Below are 17,483 nucleotides of genomic sequence, written 5' to 3' on the forward strand. Positions count from 1 at the left end.
TTGGGTTGGTTGATCTTGGAGAGTCTTCCAACCGTGGTCAATGTCATGGGTTGAGGTGGTTGATCTTCAAGAGTCTTCCAGCCTTGGTCAATGTCAACTTCATGGGTTGGGTTGGTTGATCTTGGAGGCTCTTCAACATGGTCAACCAACATCAACCACCATCAACACTGTGGGTTGCATTGGTTGATCTTGGTCACCTCCAACCTGGATCCCCCAACACCAGCCTCTCCCCCATTCCTGGTGTCACCTGTGTCCCCCGGTGTCACCTTGTCCCCTGTCCCCGTCCAGGTGTGCCAGCAGCCCGAGTGCGGCAAGTGCAAGGCGTGCCAGAACATGGTCAAGTTTGGGGGCAGCGGGCGCAGCAAGCAGGCCTGTCTGCAGAGGAGGTGTGGCGTTGTCCCCAAGTGTCACTGTCCCTAAATGTCACCAGCCCCAAACCCCCCTGTCCCCAAATGACACTGTCCCCAAATGGCACTGTCCCCAAATCCCTCTGTCCCTGTCCCTAAATGTCACCAGCCCCCTGGCCCCATTCCCGAATGGCCCTGGCCCTGGCCCCAAATCCCTGTCCCTAAATGTCATTGGCCCCAAATGGTCCTGTCCCCAAATCCCTCTCCCTGTTCCCAAATCCCTGTCCCCAAATGGCCTTGTCCCTAAATCCCTGTCCCTGAATGGCCCTGTCCCCAAATCCCTGTCACTGTCCTCAATTGGCCCTGTCCTTGTCCCCAACCCGTCACTGTCCCTAGGTGTCCCCAACTCCCTCTCCCTGTCCCCAGCCCCCCGTCCTGTCCACAACCACGCCTGTCACTGTCCCCAGGTGTCCCAGCCTGGCCTGGCCCTGTCCCCAGACCCTGGCCCTGTCCCCAATCCCCTGGCCCTGTCCCCAGCCCCCTGGCCCTGTCCCCAAAGCCTCTGTCCCCAACCTGGCCTATGGCTGTCCCAGGTGTCTCAACCTGGCCTGTCCATGTCCCTAACCCTCTGGCCCTGTCCCCAGCCTGGACTGTCCATGTCTCAGGTGTCCCAATCTGGCCTGTCTATGTCCCCAACCCCCTGGCCCTGTCCTCAGACCGTGGCCCTGTCCCCAGTGCCCCTGTCCCCAACCTGGCCTGTCGCTGTCCCAGGTGTCCCAACCTGGCCTGTCCATGTCCCTAACCCCCTGTCCCTGTCCCCAGTGTCCCTGTCCCTGTCCCCAGCCTGGCCTGTCCGTGTCTCAGGTGTCCCTACCTGGCCTGTCTATGTCCCCAACCCCCTGTCCCTGTCCCCAATGCCCCTGTCGCCAGCCTGGCCTGTGGCTGTCCCAGGTGTCCCAACCCCCTGGCCTTGTCCCCACCCCCCTGTCCCCAGGTGTCCCAACCTGGCGGTGCGCGAGGCCGACGAGGACGAGGAGGTCGATGACAACATCCCCGAGATGCCGTCGCCCAAGAAGATGCTGCAGGGCAGGAAGAAGAAGCAGAACAAGAGTCGCATCTCCTGGGTCGGGGAGCCCATCAAGGTGAGACACCTGGCCAGGTGAGACACCTGGGGCACGTGGCCAGGTGAGACCAGAGTTGGATCTCATGGGTTGGGGAGACCATCAAGGTGAGGGACCCAGCCAGGTGAGGCACGCGGCCAGGTGAGACCAGAGTTGGATCTCATGGGCTGGGAAGGCCATCAAGGTGAGGCACCTGGCCAGGTGAGACCATCAGGGTGAGACACCTGGCTAGGTGAGACCATCAAGGTGAGGCACCTGGGGGACCTGGCCAGGTGAGACCAGAGTTGGATCTCATGGGTTGGGGAGACCATCAAGGTGAGACACCTGGCCAGGTGAGACCAGAGTTGGATCTCATAGGCTGGGGAGCCCATCAAGGTGAGACACCTGGGGCACGTGGCCAGGTGAGACCAGAGTTGGATCTCATAGGCTGGGGAGCCCATCAAGGTGAGGCACCTGGCCAGGTGAGACCAGAGTTAGATCTCATGGGCTGGGGAGCCCATCAAGATGAGGGGCCTGGCAAGGTGAGAGAACCCATCCAGGTGAGGCCAGAAAGAGGGAACCCTTCCAGGTGAGGGGACCCACCCAGGTGAGGGAACCTCTCCAGATGAGGGAACTCCTCCAGGTAAGGCCAGAATGAGGGATCCACCCAGGTCAGGGAACCTATCCAGGTGAGAGACGTCTCTAGGGTAGGGAACTCCTCCAGGTGAGGAGCACCTTTAGGTGAGGGAATCCATCCAGGTGAGAAACACCTCCAGGTGCAGGGAGCTTCTCCAGGTGAGGCCAGAATGAGGGATCCCTCCAGGTAAGGATCCATCCAGGTGAGGATCCCTCCAGGTGAAGATCCCTCCAGGTGGGGATCCATCCAGGTGAGGCCAGAATGAGGGATCCCTCCAGGTGAGGATCCCTCCAGGTGAGGATCCATCCAGGTGAGGCCAGAATGAGGGATCCCTCCAGGTGAGGATCCCTCCAGGTGAGGATCCCTCCAGGTGAGGCCAGAATGAGGGACCCATCCAGGTGAGGGAACTCATCCAGGTGGGGGAACCCCTCCAATTGAGGAGCACCTTTAGGTGAGGGAATCCATCCAGGTGAGGAACACCTCCAGGTGCAGGGAGCTTCTCCAGGTGAGGCCAGAATGAGGGATCCCTCCAGGTAAGGATCCATCCAGGTGAGGATCCCTCCAGGAGAAGATCCCTCCAGGTGGGGATCCATCCAGGTGAGGCCAGAATGAGGGATCCCTCCAGATGAGGATCCTTCCAGGTGAGGATCCATCCAGGTGAGGATCCCTCCAGGTGAGGCCAGAATGAGGGACCCATCCAGGTGAGGGAACTCATCCAGGTGGGGGAACTCCTCCAATTGAGGAGCACCTTTAGGTGAGGGAATCCATCCAGGTGAGGAACACCTCCAGGTGCAGGTAGCTTCTCCAGGTGAGGCCAGAATGAGGGATCCCCCCAGGTGAGGATCCCTCCAGGTGAAGATCCCTCCAGGTGGGGATCCATCCAGGTGAGGCCAGAATGAGGGATCCCTCCAGGTGAGGATCCCTCCAGGTGAGGATCCCTCCAGGTGAGGATCCATCCAGGTGAGGATCCCCCCAGGTGATGCCAGAATGAGGGATCCTTCCAGATGAGGATCCTTCCAGGTGAGGACCCATCCAGGTGAGGATCCCTCCAGGTGATGAGGGATCCCTCCAGGTGAGGATCCCCCCAGGTGAGGATCCCTCCAGGTGAGGATCCCTCCAGGTGAGGACCCATCCAGGTGAGGATCCCCCCAGGTGAGGATCCCTCCAGGTGAGCTGGCTGTCTGTTCCCGCAGCGCGACGGCAAGAAGGATTATTACCAACGCGTTTGCATCGACGACGAGACGCTGCAGGTGGGCGACTGCGTGTCCGTGAGCCCCGATGACCCCACCAAGCCGCTCTACCTGGCCAGGTGAGCTCCCGTGGGGACATCCCCAGCCTCAGTGACCATCAGAATGGGTGACCAGGGAGTGGTCAGTGGTCATTCCCAACCTCAGTGACACTTGGAATGGATGACCAGGGAGTGGTCAGTGGTCATTCCCAAGCTCAGTGGTCATTCCAAACCTCAGTGGTCATTCCAAACCTCAGTGACCCTTGGAATGGGTAACCAGGGAGTGGTCAGTGGCCATTCCCAACCTCAGTGGTCATTCACAACCTCTTGACCCTCAGAATGGATGACCAGGGAGTGGTCAGTGGCCATTCCCAACCTCAGTGGTCATTCACAACCTCTTGACCCTCAGAATGGATGACCAGGGAGTGGTCAGTGGCCATTCCCAACCTCAGTGGCCATTTTTGATCTCAATGACCCTTAGAATGGATGACCAGGGAGTGGTCAGTGGTCATTCCCAACCTTGGGTGACCAGGGAGTGGTCAGTGGCCATTCCCAACCTCAGTGACCCTCGGAATGAGTGACCAGGGAGGAGGAAAGAAGGGAGAGAAAAGGGGAAAGAGAAGAAAAAAGAGGAGAAAATAAGAAAAAAGGAAAATAGAAAAAAAGAAGAAGAAAGGAAAGGAGAAAAGATAAAGAAACAAAAGAGAGAAGAAAGAGAAAAGGGAAAAGAAGAGAAAGGGAAAGGGGAAGAACAAGGAAAACAGAAAAAAGGGGAAAAAGGAAGAGAAAGGAAAAGGGGAAAACAAGGAAAAAAGGAGAAGAAAAGAGAACAAAGAAAGGGAAAGGAGGGAAAGAAGAGAAAGACAGGGAAAAAAATGAGGCAAAAAGCAGGAGAAAAGGGAGGAAAGAAGGAGAAAAGAAGAAAAAGGAAAAGAGAAAAAACGAGGCAAAAAGCAGGAGAAAAGGGAGGAAAGAAGGGGAAGAGAAAGGAAAAGGGAAAAAACAAGTAAAAAAAGAGAAGAAATGGGAAAAAGAAAGGGAAAGGGGGAAGGAAGAGAAAGGCAAAGAGAGGGGAAAACGAGGCAAAAAGCAGGAGAAAAGGGAGGAAAGAAGGGGAAAGAAGAGAAAGGAAAAGGGAAAAAACGAGACAAAAATCAGGAGAAAAGGGAGGAAAAAAGGGAAAAAGAGAAAGGAAAAGAGGGAAAAAACGAGGCAAAAAGTAGGAGAAAAGGGAGGAAAGAAGGAGAAGAGAAGAGAAGAGAAGAGAAGAGAAGAGAAGAGAGAAGGGCAAAGAGGGGAAAACGAGGCAAAAAGCAGGAGAAAAGGGAGGAAAGAAGGGGAAGAGACAGGAAAAGGGAGAAAAAACAAGACAAAAAGGCGGAGAAAAGGGAGGAAAGAAAGGGAAAAGGGGAAGAGAAGGGCAAAGAGAGGGGAAAATGAGGCAAAAAGCAGGAGAAAAAGGAAAGAAGGAGAAAAGAGAAAGGAAAAGGGAAAAAATGAGGCAAAAAGCTGGAGGAAAGGAGAGGAGAGGAGAGAAGAGAAGAGAAGAGAAGAGAAAAGAGAAAGGCAAAGAGAGGGAAAAAACGAAGCAAAAAGCAGGAGAAAAGGGAGGAAAAAAGGGGAAAAGGGAGAAAAAACGAGGCAAAAAGCAGGAGAAAAGGGAGGAAAAAAGGGGAAAAAAGAAAGGAAAAGGGGTAAAAAACGAGGCAAAAAGCAGGAGAAAAGGGACAAAGAGGGACATGGGGACACTCCTGCCGACCATGGCTGACCGCACTGCCCGCAGGGTGACGGCCATGTGGGAGGACAGCAGCGGTCAGATGTTCCACGCGCACTGGTTCTGCCCCGGCTCGGACACCGTGCTGGGCGCCACCTCGGACCCTCTGGAGCTCTTCCTGGTGGACGAGTGTGAGGACATGCAGCTCTCCTACATCCACGGCAAGGTCACCGTCGTCTACAAGGCGCCCTCGGACAACTGGGCCATGGAGGTGGGCGTGGTTTTGGGTTTTTTTGTGTGTTTCTGTATGGTTTTGTACCTTTTGCTGGTTTTTGCTGATCCTGATGCTGATCCCAGTGCTGATCCCAGTGCCGATCCCAGTGATCCCGGTGCTGATCCCAGTGATCCCAGTGCTGATCCCAGTGATCCCAGTGCTGATCACATTCCAATCCCAGTGCTGATCCCATGCGGATCCTATTCCAATCCCGGTGCTGATCCCATTCCAATCCCAGTGCTGATCCCAGTGATCCCGGTGCTGATCACATTCCGATCCCAGTGCTGATCCTATTCCAATCCCAGTGCTCATCCCAGTGATCCTGGTGCTGGTCCCATGCCGATTCTATTCCAATCCCAGTGACGATCCTCTGCTGATCCCAGTTCCTATCCTGGTTTCTGTCCCAGTTTCAATCCCGGTGCCAATCTCATGCCGAACCTGTTCCAATTCCAGTTCTGAATCCCATTCTGATCCCAGGCCAATCCCGTGACAAATCCTGTGCTGATCCCGGTGATCCCAGTGCCAGTCCTGTGCCAATCCCAGTGCCAGTCCTGGTTCCGATCCTGGTGCCAATCCCGTTCCAATCCTAGTTCCAATCCCGTGGCAATCCCAGTGCCGATCCCATGCCAATCCTGGTTCCGATCCTGGTTTCTATCCCAGTTCCAATGCTGTGCTGATCCCAGTGATCCCAGCCCTGATCCCATTCTGATCCTGGCGCCAATCCCGGTTCCTATCCTGGTTCCCATCCCAGTTCCAATCCCACCCCGATCCTGTGCCAGTCCCGGTTCTGATCCCATGCCAATCCTGGTTCCAATCCCGGTGCTGATCCCGTTCTGATCCTGGTGGCAAAACTGTGCCAATCCCATTCCAATCATGGTTCTGATCCCGGTGCCCATCCCAGTGCTGATCCCATGCTGATACTGGTTCTGATCCCATGCCAATCCCAGCCATGGCAGCACTGATCCCATGCCGATCCTGTTCCGATCCCCTCCCAGTCCCATCCCTGATCCCAGCCCTGAGCCCGTTCCAATCCCATTCCTGATCCCATCCCGATCCATTGCCAATCCCATCCCGATCCCTTCCTGATCCCAATCCCGATCCCATCCCAATTCCATTCCCGATCCCATCCCCATCCCATGCCGATCCCAATCCCATGCCGATCCCATCTTAATCCCTTGCCAATCCCATCCTGATCCCAGCCCTGATCCCATGCCAATCCTGTTCTGATCCTGTCCCAATCCCATCCCTGATCCCATTCCCGATCCCATGCCAATCCCATCCTGATCCCATTCCTGATCCCATTCCTGATCCCATGCTGACCCCATCCCGATCCCATGCCAATCCCATGCTGATCCGATCCTGATCCCAGCCCTGATCCCGTGCCAATCCTGATCCAATCCTGTCCCAATCCCATCCCTGATCCCAATCCCCCTCCCATCCCCATCCCACCCCAATCCCACCCCAATCCCACCCCAATCTCGCCGTTTCTCCCGGCAGGGCGGGCTGGACACGGAGATGAAGATGGTGGAGGACGACGGCAGAACCTACTTCTACCAGATGTGGTACGACCAGGAGTACGCGCGCTTCGAGAGCCCGCCCAGCACCCAGCCCGGCGACGACAACAAGTACAAGTCAGTTTGGGGCAAAAACCACCCGGTTTGGGTCCTCCAGCCGTCCCGGATCGGCTCTTCCCACCTGATCCCCGCAGGTTCTGCATGAGCTGCGCTCGGCTGGACGAGGTGAGGCACAAGGAGATCCCCAAGGTGGCCGAGCCGCTGGACGAAGGTGACGGCAAGATGTTCTACGCCGTGGCCACCAAGAACGGCGTCCAGTATCGTCCTGGCGATGGGGTCTACCTGCTGCCGGACGCCTTCTCCTTCAGGTGGGGTTGGGAAGCCTCACCTGGGTTTTGGGGTGGAAATCGGCGGTTTTTGGGGTCACGGTGTCACCGGCCACCACCCCAGAATTCCTCATGAATTTTTCAGGAATTTCCTGTGAATTTCCCATTAATTTCCCGTGAATTTCCCATGAATTTCCTGTGAATTTCCTGTAAATTTCCCATGAATTTCCCATGAATTTCCCATTAATTTCCCATTAATTTTCCGTGAATTTCCCATGAGTTTCCCAGTAATTTCCCATTCCATTTCCCAGCGTGAAGCCAGCCAAGCACCCCTGAATTTCTCTTGAATTTTGCAGGAATTTCCCAGAAATTCCCCATGTATTTCCCATGAATTCCCCAAGAATTCCCCATGAATTTCCTGAGGATTTCCCATGAATTTTCTGAGAATTTCCCATTAATTTCCTGTGAATTTCCCATGAATTTCCCGTGAGTTTCTCATGAATTTCCCAGTAATTTCCCATGAATTTCCCGTGAGTTTCTCATGAATTTCCCATTAATTTCCCACGAATTTCCCACGAATTCCCCACGAATTCCCCACGAATTCCCTGCTAATTTCCTGTCCCTTTCCCCAGCGTGAAGCTGGCCACCACCCCAGAATTCCTCATGAATTTTTCAGGAATTTCCCACGAATTCCCCACGAATTCCCCACGAATTCCCCAGGAATTCCCCAGGAATTCCCCACGAATTCCCCACGAATTCCCCACGAATTCCCCACGAATTCCCCACGAATTCCCCACGAATTCCCCATGAATTCCCCACGAATTCCCCACGAATTCCCCAGGAATTTCCCACGAATTCCCCACGAATTCCCCATGAATTCCCTGCTAATTTCCCGTCCCTTTCCCCAGCGTGAAGCCGGCCACCACCCCGGAATTCCTCATGAATTTTTCAGGAATTCCCCATGAATTCCCCATGAATTCCCCATGAATTCCCCGCTAATTTCCCCTCCCTTTCCCCAGCGTGAAGCCGGCCAGCCCGGCCAAGCGGCCCAAGAAGGAGGCAGTGGACGAGGAGCTTCACCCTGAGCACTACCGGAAATACTCCGAGTACATCAAGGGCAGCAACCTGGACGCTCCTGAGCCCTTCAGGGTGGGGAGGATCAAGAGCATCTTCTGCAGCCTCCGCAGCAACGGCAAACCCAACGAGGCCGACATCAAACTCTGCGTCTACAAGTTCTACAGGTGCCTCGGCGGGTCGGAAATACGGGATTTGGGGGGTTTTTGGGTGGAAATCTTGGGGTTTGTGGGGGTTTTGGGTGGAAATCTTGGGGTTTGTGGGGGGTTTGGGTGGAAATCTTAGGGTTTGTGGTTCAAATCCTGTTATTTCCGGAGGTTTTGGGTCCAAATTCTGTTATTTCCGGAGTGTTTGAATCCAAATCTTGGGATTCATGGAGGGTTTAGGTGGAAATCTTAGGATTTGTGGAGGTTCGGGGTTTAAATCCTGCAATTTCCAGAGATTTTGGGTCCAAATTCTGTTATTTCTGGAGGTTTTGGGTTCAATTCCTGTTATTTCTGGAGGTTTTTGGTCCAAATCCTGTAATTTCCAGAGTGTTTGCAAATCCTGGGATTCATGGAGGGTTTGGGTGGAAATACTGGGATTTGTGGAGGTTTGGGGTTTAAGTCCTGTTATTTCCAGAGGTTTTGGGTTCAAATCTTGTTATTTCTGGAGGTTTTGGGTCCAAATTCTGTTATTTCCAGAGTGTTTGAGTGCAAATCTTGGGATTCATGGAGGGTTTGGGTGGAAATCCTGGGATTTGTGGGATTTGGTGGAAATCCTGGGATTTGTGGAGGTTCTGGGTTCAAATTCTGCTATTTGTGGAGAGTTTGGGTCCAAATCCTAGAATTCATGGAGAGAGAGACTTCCTTGGACATCTTCGGATGTCTTGGGACATTTTTTGACATCTTGGGATGTCTTTGGACATCTTGGGGCATTTTTTGGTGTCTTGAGACATTTTTTGACATCTTGAGATTTCCTTGGACATTTTTTGATGTCTTGGGACATTTTTGTGTATCTTGGGACTTCTTTGGGTATCTTTGGACTTCATTGGACATCTTTGGACATCTTGGGACATCTTTGGATATCTTTTGACATTTTTTGATGTCTTGGGACATTTTGGGATTTCTTTGCATGTCTTGGGACCTCTTTGGACATTTTTTGGACTTCCTTGGACATTTTTGCACATCTTTGGATATCTCTGGCCATTTTTTGATATCTTGGGACATCTCGTGACACATTTTGGCTGTTCTGGGACCTCCTGGGACATCTCTGGACACCACAATCCCTTCCAATCCCTTTCTCCTTGCTCTCCACCCCAATCCCACCTCGTTTTTCCCCAATCCCGATGTTTTTCTGGAATTCTCCAGGCCGGAGAACACCCACAAGTCGGTGAAGGCGAGTTACCACGCCGACATCAACCTGCTCTACTGGAGCGACGAGGAGGCCACGGTGGAGTTCCGCGCCGTGCAGGGCAGGTGCTCCGTGGTCTACGGCGAGGACCTCCCCGAGAGCATCCAGGACTACTCTGCTGGTGGCCTGGACAGGTTCTACTTCCTGGAGGTGAGGGAATGGAGAAGGTGTGGAGGTCTGGATGAGTTCCTGGAATGAGTTCTGGAGATCTGGATGAGTTCCTGGGTGAGCTCTGGAGGTCTGGATGAGTTCCTGGGTGAGCTCTGGAGATCTGGATGAGTTTCTGGGTGAGCTCTGGAGGTCTGGATGAGTTCTTGGAGGTGTGGATGAGTTCCTGGAGGTGTGGATGAGTTTCTGGAGGTGTGGATGAGTTCCTGGGTGAGCTCTGGAGGTCTGGATGAGTTCCTGGAGGTGTGGATGAGTTCCTAGGTGAGCTCTGGAGGTCTGGATGAGTTCTTGGAGGTCTGGATGAGTTCCCGGAATGAGTTCTGGAGGTCTGGATGAGTTCTTGGAGATCTGGATGAGTTCCTGGAGGTGTGGATGAGTTCCCGGAATGAATTCTGGAGGTCTGGATGAGTTTCCTGGAGATCTGGATGAGTTTCTTGGAGGTCTGGATGAGTTTCCTGGAGATCTGCATGAGTTCCTGGGTGAGGTCTGGAAGTCTGGATGCATTTCTGGAATGAGTTGCTGGAGGTGTGGATGCGTTTCTGGAATGAGTTCCTGGAGACCTGGATGAGTTTCTGAAGGTCTGGATGAGTTCCTGGAATGAGTTCTGGAGGTGTGGATGAGTTCTTGGAGGTGTGGATGAGTTTCTGGAGGTGTGGATGAGTTCCTGGAATGAGTTCTGGAGGTCTGGATGAGTTCCTGGAGGTCTGGATGAGTTCCTGGAGGTCTGGATGAGTTCCTGAGGGTCTGGAATTTTCCCTGAGGCTCTCCTGTCACTCCCATCCCGAACCCTTGAGTGCAAATCCTGGGATTTCTGCAGGTTTTGGGTGCAAATCCTAGGATTTCTACAAGTTTTGGGTGCAAATCCTGGGATTTCTGCACGTTTTGGGTCCAAATCCTAGGATTTCTACAAGTTTTGGGTGCAAATCCTGGGATTTCTGCAGGTTTTGAGTCCAAATGCTGGGATTTTTTCCAGGCTTACAACGCCAAAACCAAGAGCTTTGAGGATCCTCCCAACCACGCCAGGAGCTCTGGGAACAAAGGGAAGGGAAAAGGGAAAGGGAAAGGTGAGTCCTGAGGGGATCCAGCGTTGTTCCCTGATTCTGGAATGTTCTTTTTGAGGAGTTAAATTCCATGGAAATTAGCTTTTTAGGTGATTCTGGAAAGATCTCCAAGCTTTCCACCTCCTCGTGTTCCCCATGGTGGAAAATGGGTGGGAAAAAGCAGGAAAATGGGTGGAAAATGGGTGGGAAAGGGGCTGGAAAAGAGGTGGAAAAGGGCTGGAAAAGAAATGGGAAAATGGGTTGGAAAAGGGCTGGAAAAGAAATGGGAAAAGGAGTGGGAAAGGGGTGGGAAAGAGCAGGAAAAAGGCTGGAAAAGGGGTGGAAAATGGGTGGGAAAGTGGCTGGAAAAGAAATGGGAAAATGGGTGGGAAATGGTGGGAAAGGGATGGAAAAGGGGCTGGAAAAGAGGTGGGAGATGATGGATTAATGGAGGAGGAGGAAGGGCTGGAAAAGGGATGGAAAAGAGGTGGAAAAGGGCTGGAAAAGAACTGGGAAAAGGGGTGGGAAAGGGGTGGGAAAGAGCCAGAAAAAGGCTGGAAAAGGGGTGGAAAAGGGAAGGAAAATGGGTGGGAAATGGGTGGAAAAGGGGCTGGAAAAGAGGTGGAAAAGGACTGGAAAAGAAATGGGAAAAGGGGTGGGAAATGGGTGGGAAAGGGGTGGGAAAGAGCAGGAAAAGAGGTGGGAGATAATGGATTAATGGAGGAGGAGGAAGGGCTGGAAAAGAGGTGGAAAAGGGTTGGAAAAGAAATGGGAAAAGGGGTGGGAAATGGCTGGAAAAGAACTAAGAAAAGGGGTGGGAAATGGGTGGGAAAGAGCAGGAAAAGGGGTGGGAAAGAGCAGGGAAAAGGCTGGAAAAGGGGAGGAAAATGGGTGGAAAAGAGGTGGAAAAGGGCTGGAAAAGAAATGGGAAAGGGGATGGGAAAAAGCAGGAAAAGGGCCGGAAAAGGGGTGGAAAAGAGGAGGAAAATGGGTGGAAAAGAGCAGGAAAAGAGGTGTGAGGTGATGGATTAATTGAGGAGGAGGGAGAGGAGGGAATGGCTCCATCATTCCCGGGATTTTTGCAGGGAAAGGCAAAGGGAAGGCGGTGAGCTCGGAGCAGAGCGAGCAGGAGCCGGCCGAGCTGAAGATTCCCAAATTGCGGACGCTGGACGTGTTCGCCGGCTGTGGAGGTCTGTCCGAGGGATTCCACCAGGCAGGTGAGCCCCAAAATCTGGGACTGGGAGACCTTGGGGTCAGCGAGTCCACTGGACATTCCCAGTGTCCAGTTCTGTCTTCTCCTGACCATTCCCAGTGTCCAGTTCTGGACATTCCTGACCATTCCCAGTGTCCAGTTCTGGCCATTCTTGACCATTCCCAGTGTCCTGCACTGGACATTCCCAGTGTCCAGTTCTGGCCTTTCCTGGCCATTCCCAGTGTCCAGTTCTGGTCTTTTCCAACCATTCCCAGTGTCCAGTTCTGGCCATTCCTGACCATTCCCAACGTCCAGTTCCAGACATTCCTGACCATTTCCAGTGTCCAGTTCTGGCCTTTCCTGACCATTCCCAGTGTCTGGCTCTGGCCATTCCCAGTGTCCAGCCCTGACCATTCCCAGTGCCCAGCCCTGACCATTCCCACCCACTGCTGGCCATTCCCAGTATCCATCCCTGACCATTCCCAGTGTCCATCCCTGACCATTCCCAGTGTCCAGCCCCAGCTATTCCCAGTGTCCATCCCTGCCCATTCCCAGTGTCCATCCCTGCCCACTCCTGTCCATTACCAGTGTCCACTCCTGACCATTCCCAGTGTCCATCCCCACCCACTCCTGACCATTCCCAGTGTCCATCCCTGCCCATTCCCAGTGTCCATCCCCACCCACTCCGGCCATTCCCACCCGCAGGGGTCTCAGAGACGCACTGGGCCGTGGAGATGTGGGAACCAGCAGCTCAGGCCTTCCGGCTCAACAACCCTGGCGCCACGGTGTTCGCCGAGGACTGCAACGTCCTGCTCAAGCTCGTCATGGCCGGCGAGAAAACCAACTCGCTGGGCCAGAAGCTGCCCCAGAAGGGGGACGTGGAGATGCTGTGTGGAGGTCCTCCTTGCCAGGGCTTCAGCGGCATGAACCGCTTCAACTCGCGCACCTACTCCAAGTTCAAGAACTCCCTGGTGGTCTCCTTCCTCAGGTGGGTGGTGGAGGTGGTGGGAATGGTGGAGGTTTGGGAATGGTGGAGGTGGTGGGAATGGTGGAGGTTTGGGAATGGTGGAGGTGATGGGAATGGTGGAGGTGATGGGAATGGTGGAGGTTTGGGAATGGTGGAGGTGATGGGAATGGTGGAGGTTTGGGAATGGTGGAGGTTTGGGAATGGTGGAGGTTTGGGAATGGTGGAGGTTTGGGAATGGTGGAGGTGTTGGGAATGGTGGAGGTGATGGGAATGGTGGAGGGTTGGGAATGGTGGTGGGAATGGTGGAGGTTTGGGTGGTGGGGGTGGGTGGTGGTGGGTGGTGGGGTTGGGAATGGTGGAGGTTTGGGAATGGTGGAGGTTGGGGAATGGTGGAGGTTGGGGAATGGTGGAGGTTGGGGAATGGTGGAGGTGATGGGAATGGTGGAGGTTTGGGAATGGTGGAGGTTTGGGAATGGTGGAGGTGGTGGGAATGGTGGAGGAGGTGGGAATGGAGGTGGGAATGGTGGAGGTGGTGGGAATGGTGGAGGTGTGGGAATGGTGGAGGTTTGGGAATGGTGGAGATGTTGGGAATGGTGGTGGGAATGGTGGAGGTTTGGGAATGGTGGAGGTGTTGGGAATGGTGGGAATGGTGGAGGTGTGGGAATGGTATTGGGAATGTTGGAGGTCCTGGTGGGTTTTTTGGGTGGTCAGACCCCCGTTTGTTGTCCCTCACCATGTCCCCGTTGCCATAGTTACTGCGATTACTACCGGCCGCGGTTCTTCCTGCTGGAGAACGTCCGGAACTTCGTGTCCTTCAAGCGCTCCATGGTGCTGAAGCTGACCCTGCGCTGCCTGGTGCGCATGGGCTACCAGTGCACCTTTGGGGTGCTCCAGGTACGGCCGGGGGGTCTCTGGGGTGGCTTTGGGGTGAAAAACACTCTTTTCTGGCACCCCAGGGCATGCTGGGTGTGTTGTTCCTTGGGGATGTTCCCAGAGGAATGGTCAGCTGGGAATTGAGCAATTCCCAGTTGGTCCTGCCGAGGGGGAATTGACACCTTGGGTGGCCTGGGGACATTCCCAGAGGAATGGTCAGTTGGGAGTTGACACCTTGGGTGGCCTGGGGACATTCCCAGAGGAATGGTCAGTTGGGAGTTGACACCTTGGGTGGCCTGGGGACATTCCCAGAGGAATGGTCAGTTGGGAATTGACATCTTGGGTGGCTTTGGGGACATTCCCAGAGGAATGGTCAGTTGGGAATTGACATCTTGGGTGGCCTGGGGACATTCCCAGAGGAATTGTTAGCTGGGAATTGGGTAATTCCCAATTGGTCAGTGGGTCCTGCAAAGGAGGAATTGACTCCTTGGGTGGCTCTGGGGACATTCCCAAAGGAATTGGGAATTGACTAATTGGGAGGCTGGGCAGTGGCAAAGACGTGGCACAGAGCCATTCCCATTCCCAATTTCCCAATTCCCATTCCCTCTGGAATTCCCCTCAGGCCGGTCAGTACGGCGTGGCACAGACATGGCACAGAGCAATTCCCATTCCCAATTCCCAGTTTCCCAATTCCCATTCCCATCCCCTCAGGCCGGTCAGTACGGCGTGGCACAGAGCCATTCCCATTCCCAATTCCCATTCCCATTCCATCTGGAATTCCCCTCAGCCTGGTCAGTACGGCGTGGCGCAGACGCGGTGTAGAGCCATTCCCATTCCATCCCCATTCCCAATTTCCCAATCCTATTACCATTCCCATTCCCAAATCCCATTCCCAATCCCAATTCCCATTCCCAATTCCAATTCCCATTCCCAATTTCCCATCCCCTCAGGCCGGTCAGTACGGCGTGGCACAGACACGGCACAGAGCCATTCCCATTCCCATTCCCAATTCCCAGTTTCCCAATTCCCATCCCCTCAGGCCGGTCAGTACAGCGTGGCACAGAGCCATTCCCATTCCCAATTCCCATTCCCAATTCCCAATTTCCCATCCCTTCAGGCCGGTCAGTACGGCGTGGCGCAGACACGGCACAGAGCCATTCCCAATTTCCCATTCCCATTCCCAATTCCCAGTTTCCTATTCCCATTCCCAATTTCCCATTCCCATCCCCTCAGGCTGGTCAGTACGGCGTGGCACAGACGCGGCGCAGAGCCGTTCTCATTCCCAATTCCCAATTCCCATCCCAATTTCCATCCCCCAGGCCGGTCAGTACGGCGTGGCGCAGACGCGGCGCAGAGCCATTCCCATTCCCAATTTCCCAGTTTCCCAATTTCCCATTCCCAATTTCCATGCCCTCAGGCCGGTCAGTATGGCGTGGCGCAGACGCGGCGCAGAGCCATTCCCATTCCCAATTTCCCAATTTCCCAATTTCTCAATTTCCATCCCCTCAGGCCGGTCAGTACGGCGTGGCGCAGACGCAGCGCAGAGCCATTCCCATTCCCAATTCCCAGTTTCCCATTCCCAATTCCCATTCCCATTCCCAATTTCCATGCCCCCAGGCCGGTCAGTACGGCATGGCGCAGACGCGGCGCAGAGCCATTCCCAATTTCCCATTCCCATTCCCAATTTCCATGCCCTCAGGCCGGTCAGTACGGCGTGGCGCAGACGCGGCGCAGAGCCATTCCCATTCCCAATTCCCAGTTTCCCAATTTCCCATTCCCAATTTCCCATCCCTCAGGCCGGTCAGTACGGCGTGGCGCAGACGCGGCGCAGAGCCGTTCCCATTCCCATTCCCAATTCCCATTCCCTCTGGAATCATTCCCTCAGGCCGGTCAGTACGGCGTGGCGCAGACGCGGCGCAGAGCCATCGTGCTGGCAGCAGCTCCGGGCGAGAAGCTGCCGCTGTTCCCGGAGCCTCTGCACGTCTTTGCTCCCCGCGCCTGCAAGCTCAGCGTCGTGGTGGACGACAAGAAGTTCGTCAGCAACATCACCCGGTGAGTCGGGAATTTCAGATTGGGAATTCTGCAACGGGGATTTGGTGTTGGGAATTCTGCAACGGGAATTTGGCATCGGGGATTCTGCAATGGGAATTCTGCAACGGGGATTTGGTGTTGGGAATTCTATGATGGGAATTCTATGCTGGGAGTTCTGCAATGGGAGTTTGGTGTTGGGAATTCTGCAGTGGGAATTCGGTGTTGGGAATCCCTTATTGGGAAGTCAGTATTGGGAATTCCGTGTTGGGAATTCCGCAGTGAAAATTCAGCGTTGGGAATTCCGCGCTGGGATTTCGGTGTTGGGAATTCAACGTTGGGAATTCAACGCTGGGAATTTGGCGTCAGGAGTTCCATGTCGGGAATTTGGCATTGGGAGTTTGGTGTTGGCAATTGAGCATCAGGAATTCCACGTTGGGAATTTGGCATTGGGAATTCCACATTAGGAACTTGGCATGGGAAATTTGGCGTCAGGAATTCAGTGTTGGGAATTCGACGTCGTGAATTTGGCACAGGGAATTTGGCCTTGGGAATCCCACGTTGGGAATTTGGTGTCAGGAATTCGGTGTCGGGAATTCGGCGTCATGAATTTGGCGCAGGGAATTTGGCCTAGGGAATCCCATGTTGGGAATTCCGCATTGGGAATTCGGTGTTGGGAATTTGGCCTTGGGAATTCGGTGTCACGAATTTGGCACAGGGAATTCGGCGTTGGGAATTCCGCATTGGGAGTTTGGCCTTGGGAATCCCACCTTGGGAATTCCACGTTGGGAATTCAGTGTTGGGAATTCGGTGTCATGAATTTGACGCAGGGAATTTGGCCTTGGGAATCCCACCTTGGGAATTCCACGTTGGGAATTCCATGTTGGGAATTCCACGTTGGGAATTCGGCATTGGGAATCCCACGTTGGGAATTCTGCGTTGGGAATTCCGCGTTGGGAATTTGGCCTTGGGAATCCCACGTTGGGAATCCCACGTTGGGAATCCGGCCTTGGGAATCCATGTTGGGAATTCTGCATTGGGAATTCCACGTTGGGAATTCTGCATTGGGAATTTGGCCTTGGGAATCCCACGTTGGGAATTCCACATTGGGAATTCCGCATTGGGAATTTGGCCTTGGGAATCCCGCGTTGGGAATCCTGCGTTGGGAATTCCGCACTGGGAGTCCCACGTTGGGAATCCCACCCTGTCCCCTGCCAGGACGTACTCGGGTCCCTTCCGCACCATCACGGTGAGGGACACCATGTCGGACCTGCCCGAGATCCGGAACGGAGCGTCGGCGCTGGAGATCTCCTACAACGGAGAGCCCCAGTCGTGGTTCCAGCGGCAGATCCGCGGCTCCGAGTACCAGCCCATCCTCAGGGATCACATCTGCAAGGTGGGATTGGCATTGGCATTGGGATTGGGATTGGGATTGGGATTGGGGTTGGGGTTGGGGTTGGGGTTGGGGTTGGGATTGGGATGGATCCTGCTGGGGTGGGCACCGGGATGGGCTGGGGGAGAGGTCCAGGGGGCAGTGCCCAAAATCGGGGTGGGGAGATGGTGGGAATGGTGGAGGTTTGGGAATGGTGGAGGTGACCCTGGGCTGGCC

General features: G+C 54.3%; 1 protein-coding gene across 1 annotated transcript in view; it reads left to right on the forward strand.

Moving 5' to 3' along the window:
• The window catches only part of DNMT1 (DNA methyltransferase 1), a 32,133-nt gene that overhangs the window by 10,812 nt on the left and 3,838 nt on the right, over positions 1–17,483 (forward strand). The window contains exons 16-29 of the mRNA XM_085045775.1: positions 289–386; positions 1,342–1,489; positions 3,278–3,393; positions 5,096–5,297; positions 6,798–6,931; positions 7,009–7,182; positions 8,160–8,381; positions 9,564–9,756; positions 10,748–10,838; positions 11,900–12,031; positions 12,712–12,994; positions 13,726–13,867; positions 15,732–15,898; positions 17,093–17,270. Of these exons, the coding sequence (XP_084901901.1) occupies positions 289–386; positions 1,342–1,489; positions 3,278–3,393; positions 5,096–5,297; positions 6,798–6,931; positions 7,009–7,182; positions 8,160–8,381; positions 9,564–9,756; positions 10,748–10,838; positions 11,900–12,031; positions 12,712–12,994; positions 13,726–13,867; positions 15,732–15,898; positions 17,093–17,270 (2,280 nt within the window). The remainder of the gene's footprint in view (positions 1–288; positions 387–1,341; positions 1,490–3,277; positions 3,394–5,095; positions 5,298–6,797; positions 6,932–7,008; positions 7,183–8,159; positions 8,382–9,563; positions 9,757–10,747; positions 10,839–11,899; positions 12,032–12,711; positions 12,995–13,725; positions 13,868–15,731; positions 15,899–17,092; positions 17,271–17,483) is intronic.

Source organism: Lichenostomus cassidix, unplaced genomic scaffold (genome assembly GCF_008360975.1).
Source record: "Lichenostomus cassidix isolate B80296 unplaced genomic scaffold, HeHo_3.0 HiC_scaffold_39, whole genome shotgun sequence".
NCBI classification, from domain to species: Eukaryota; Metazoa; Chordata; class Aves; order Passeriformes; family Meliphagidae; genus Lichenostomus; species Lichenostomus cassidix.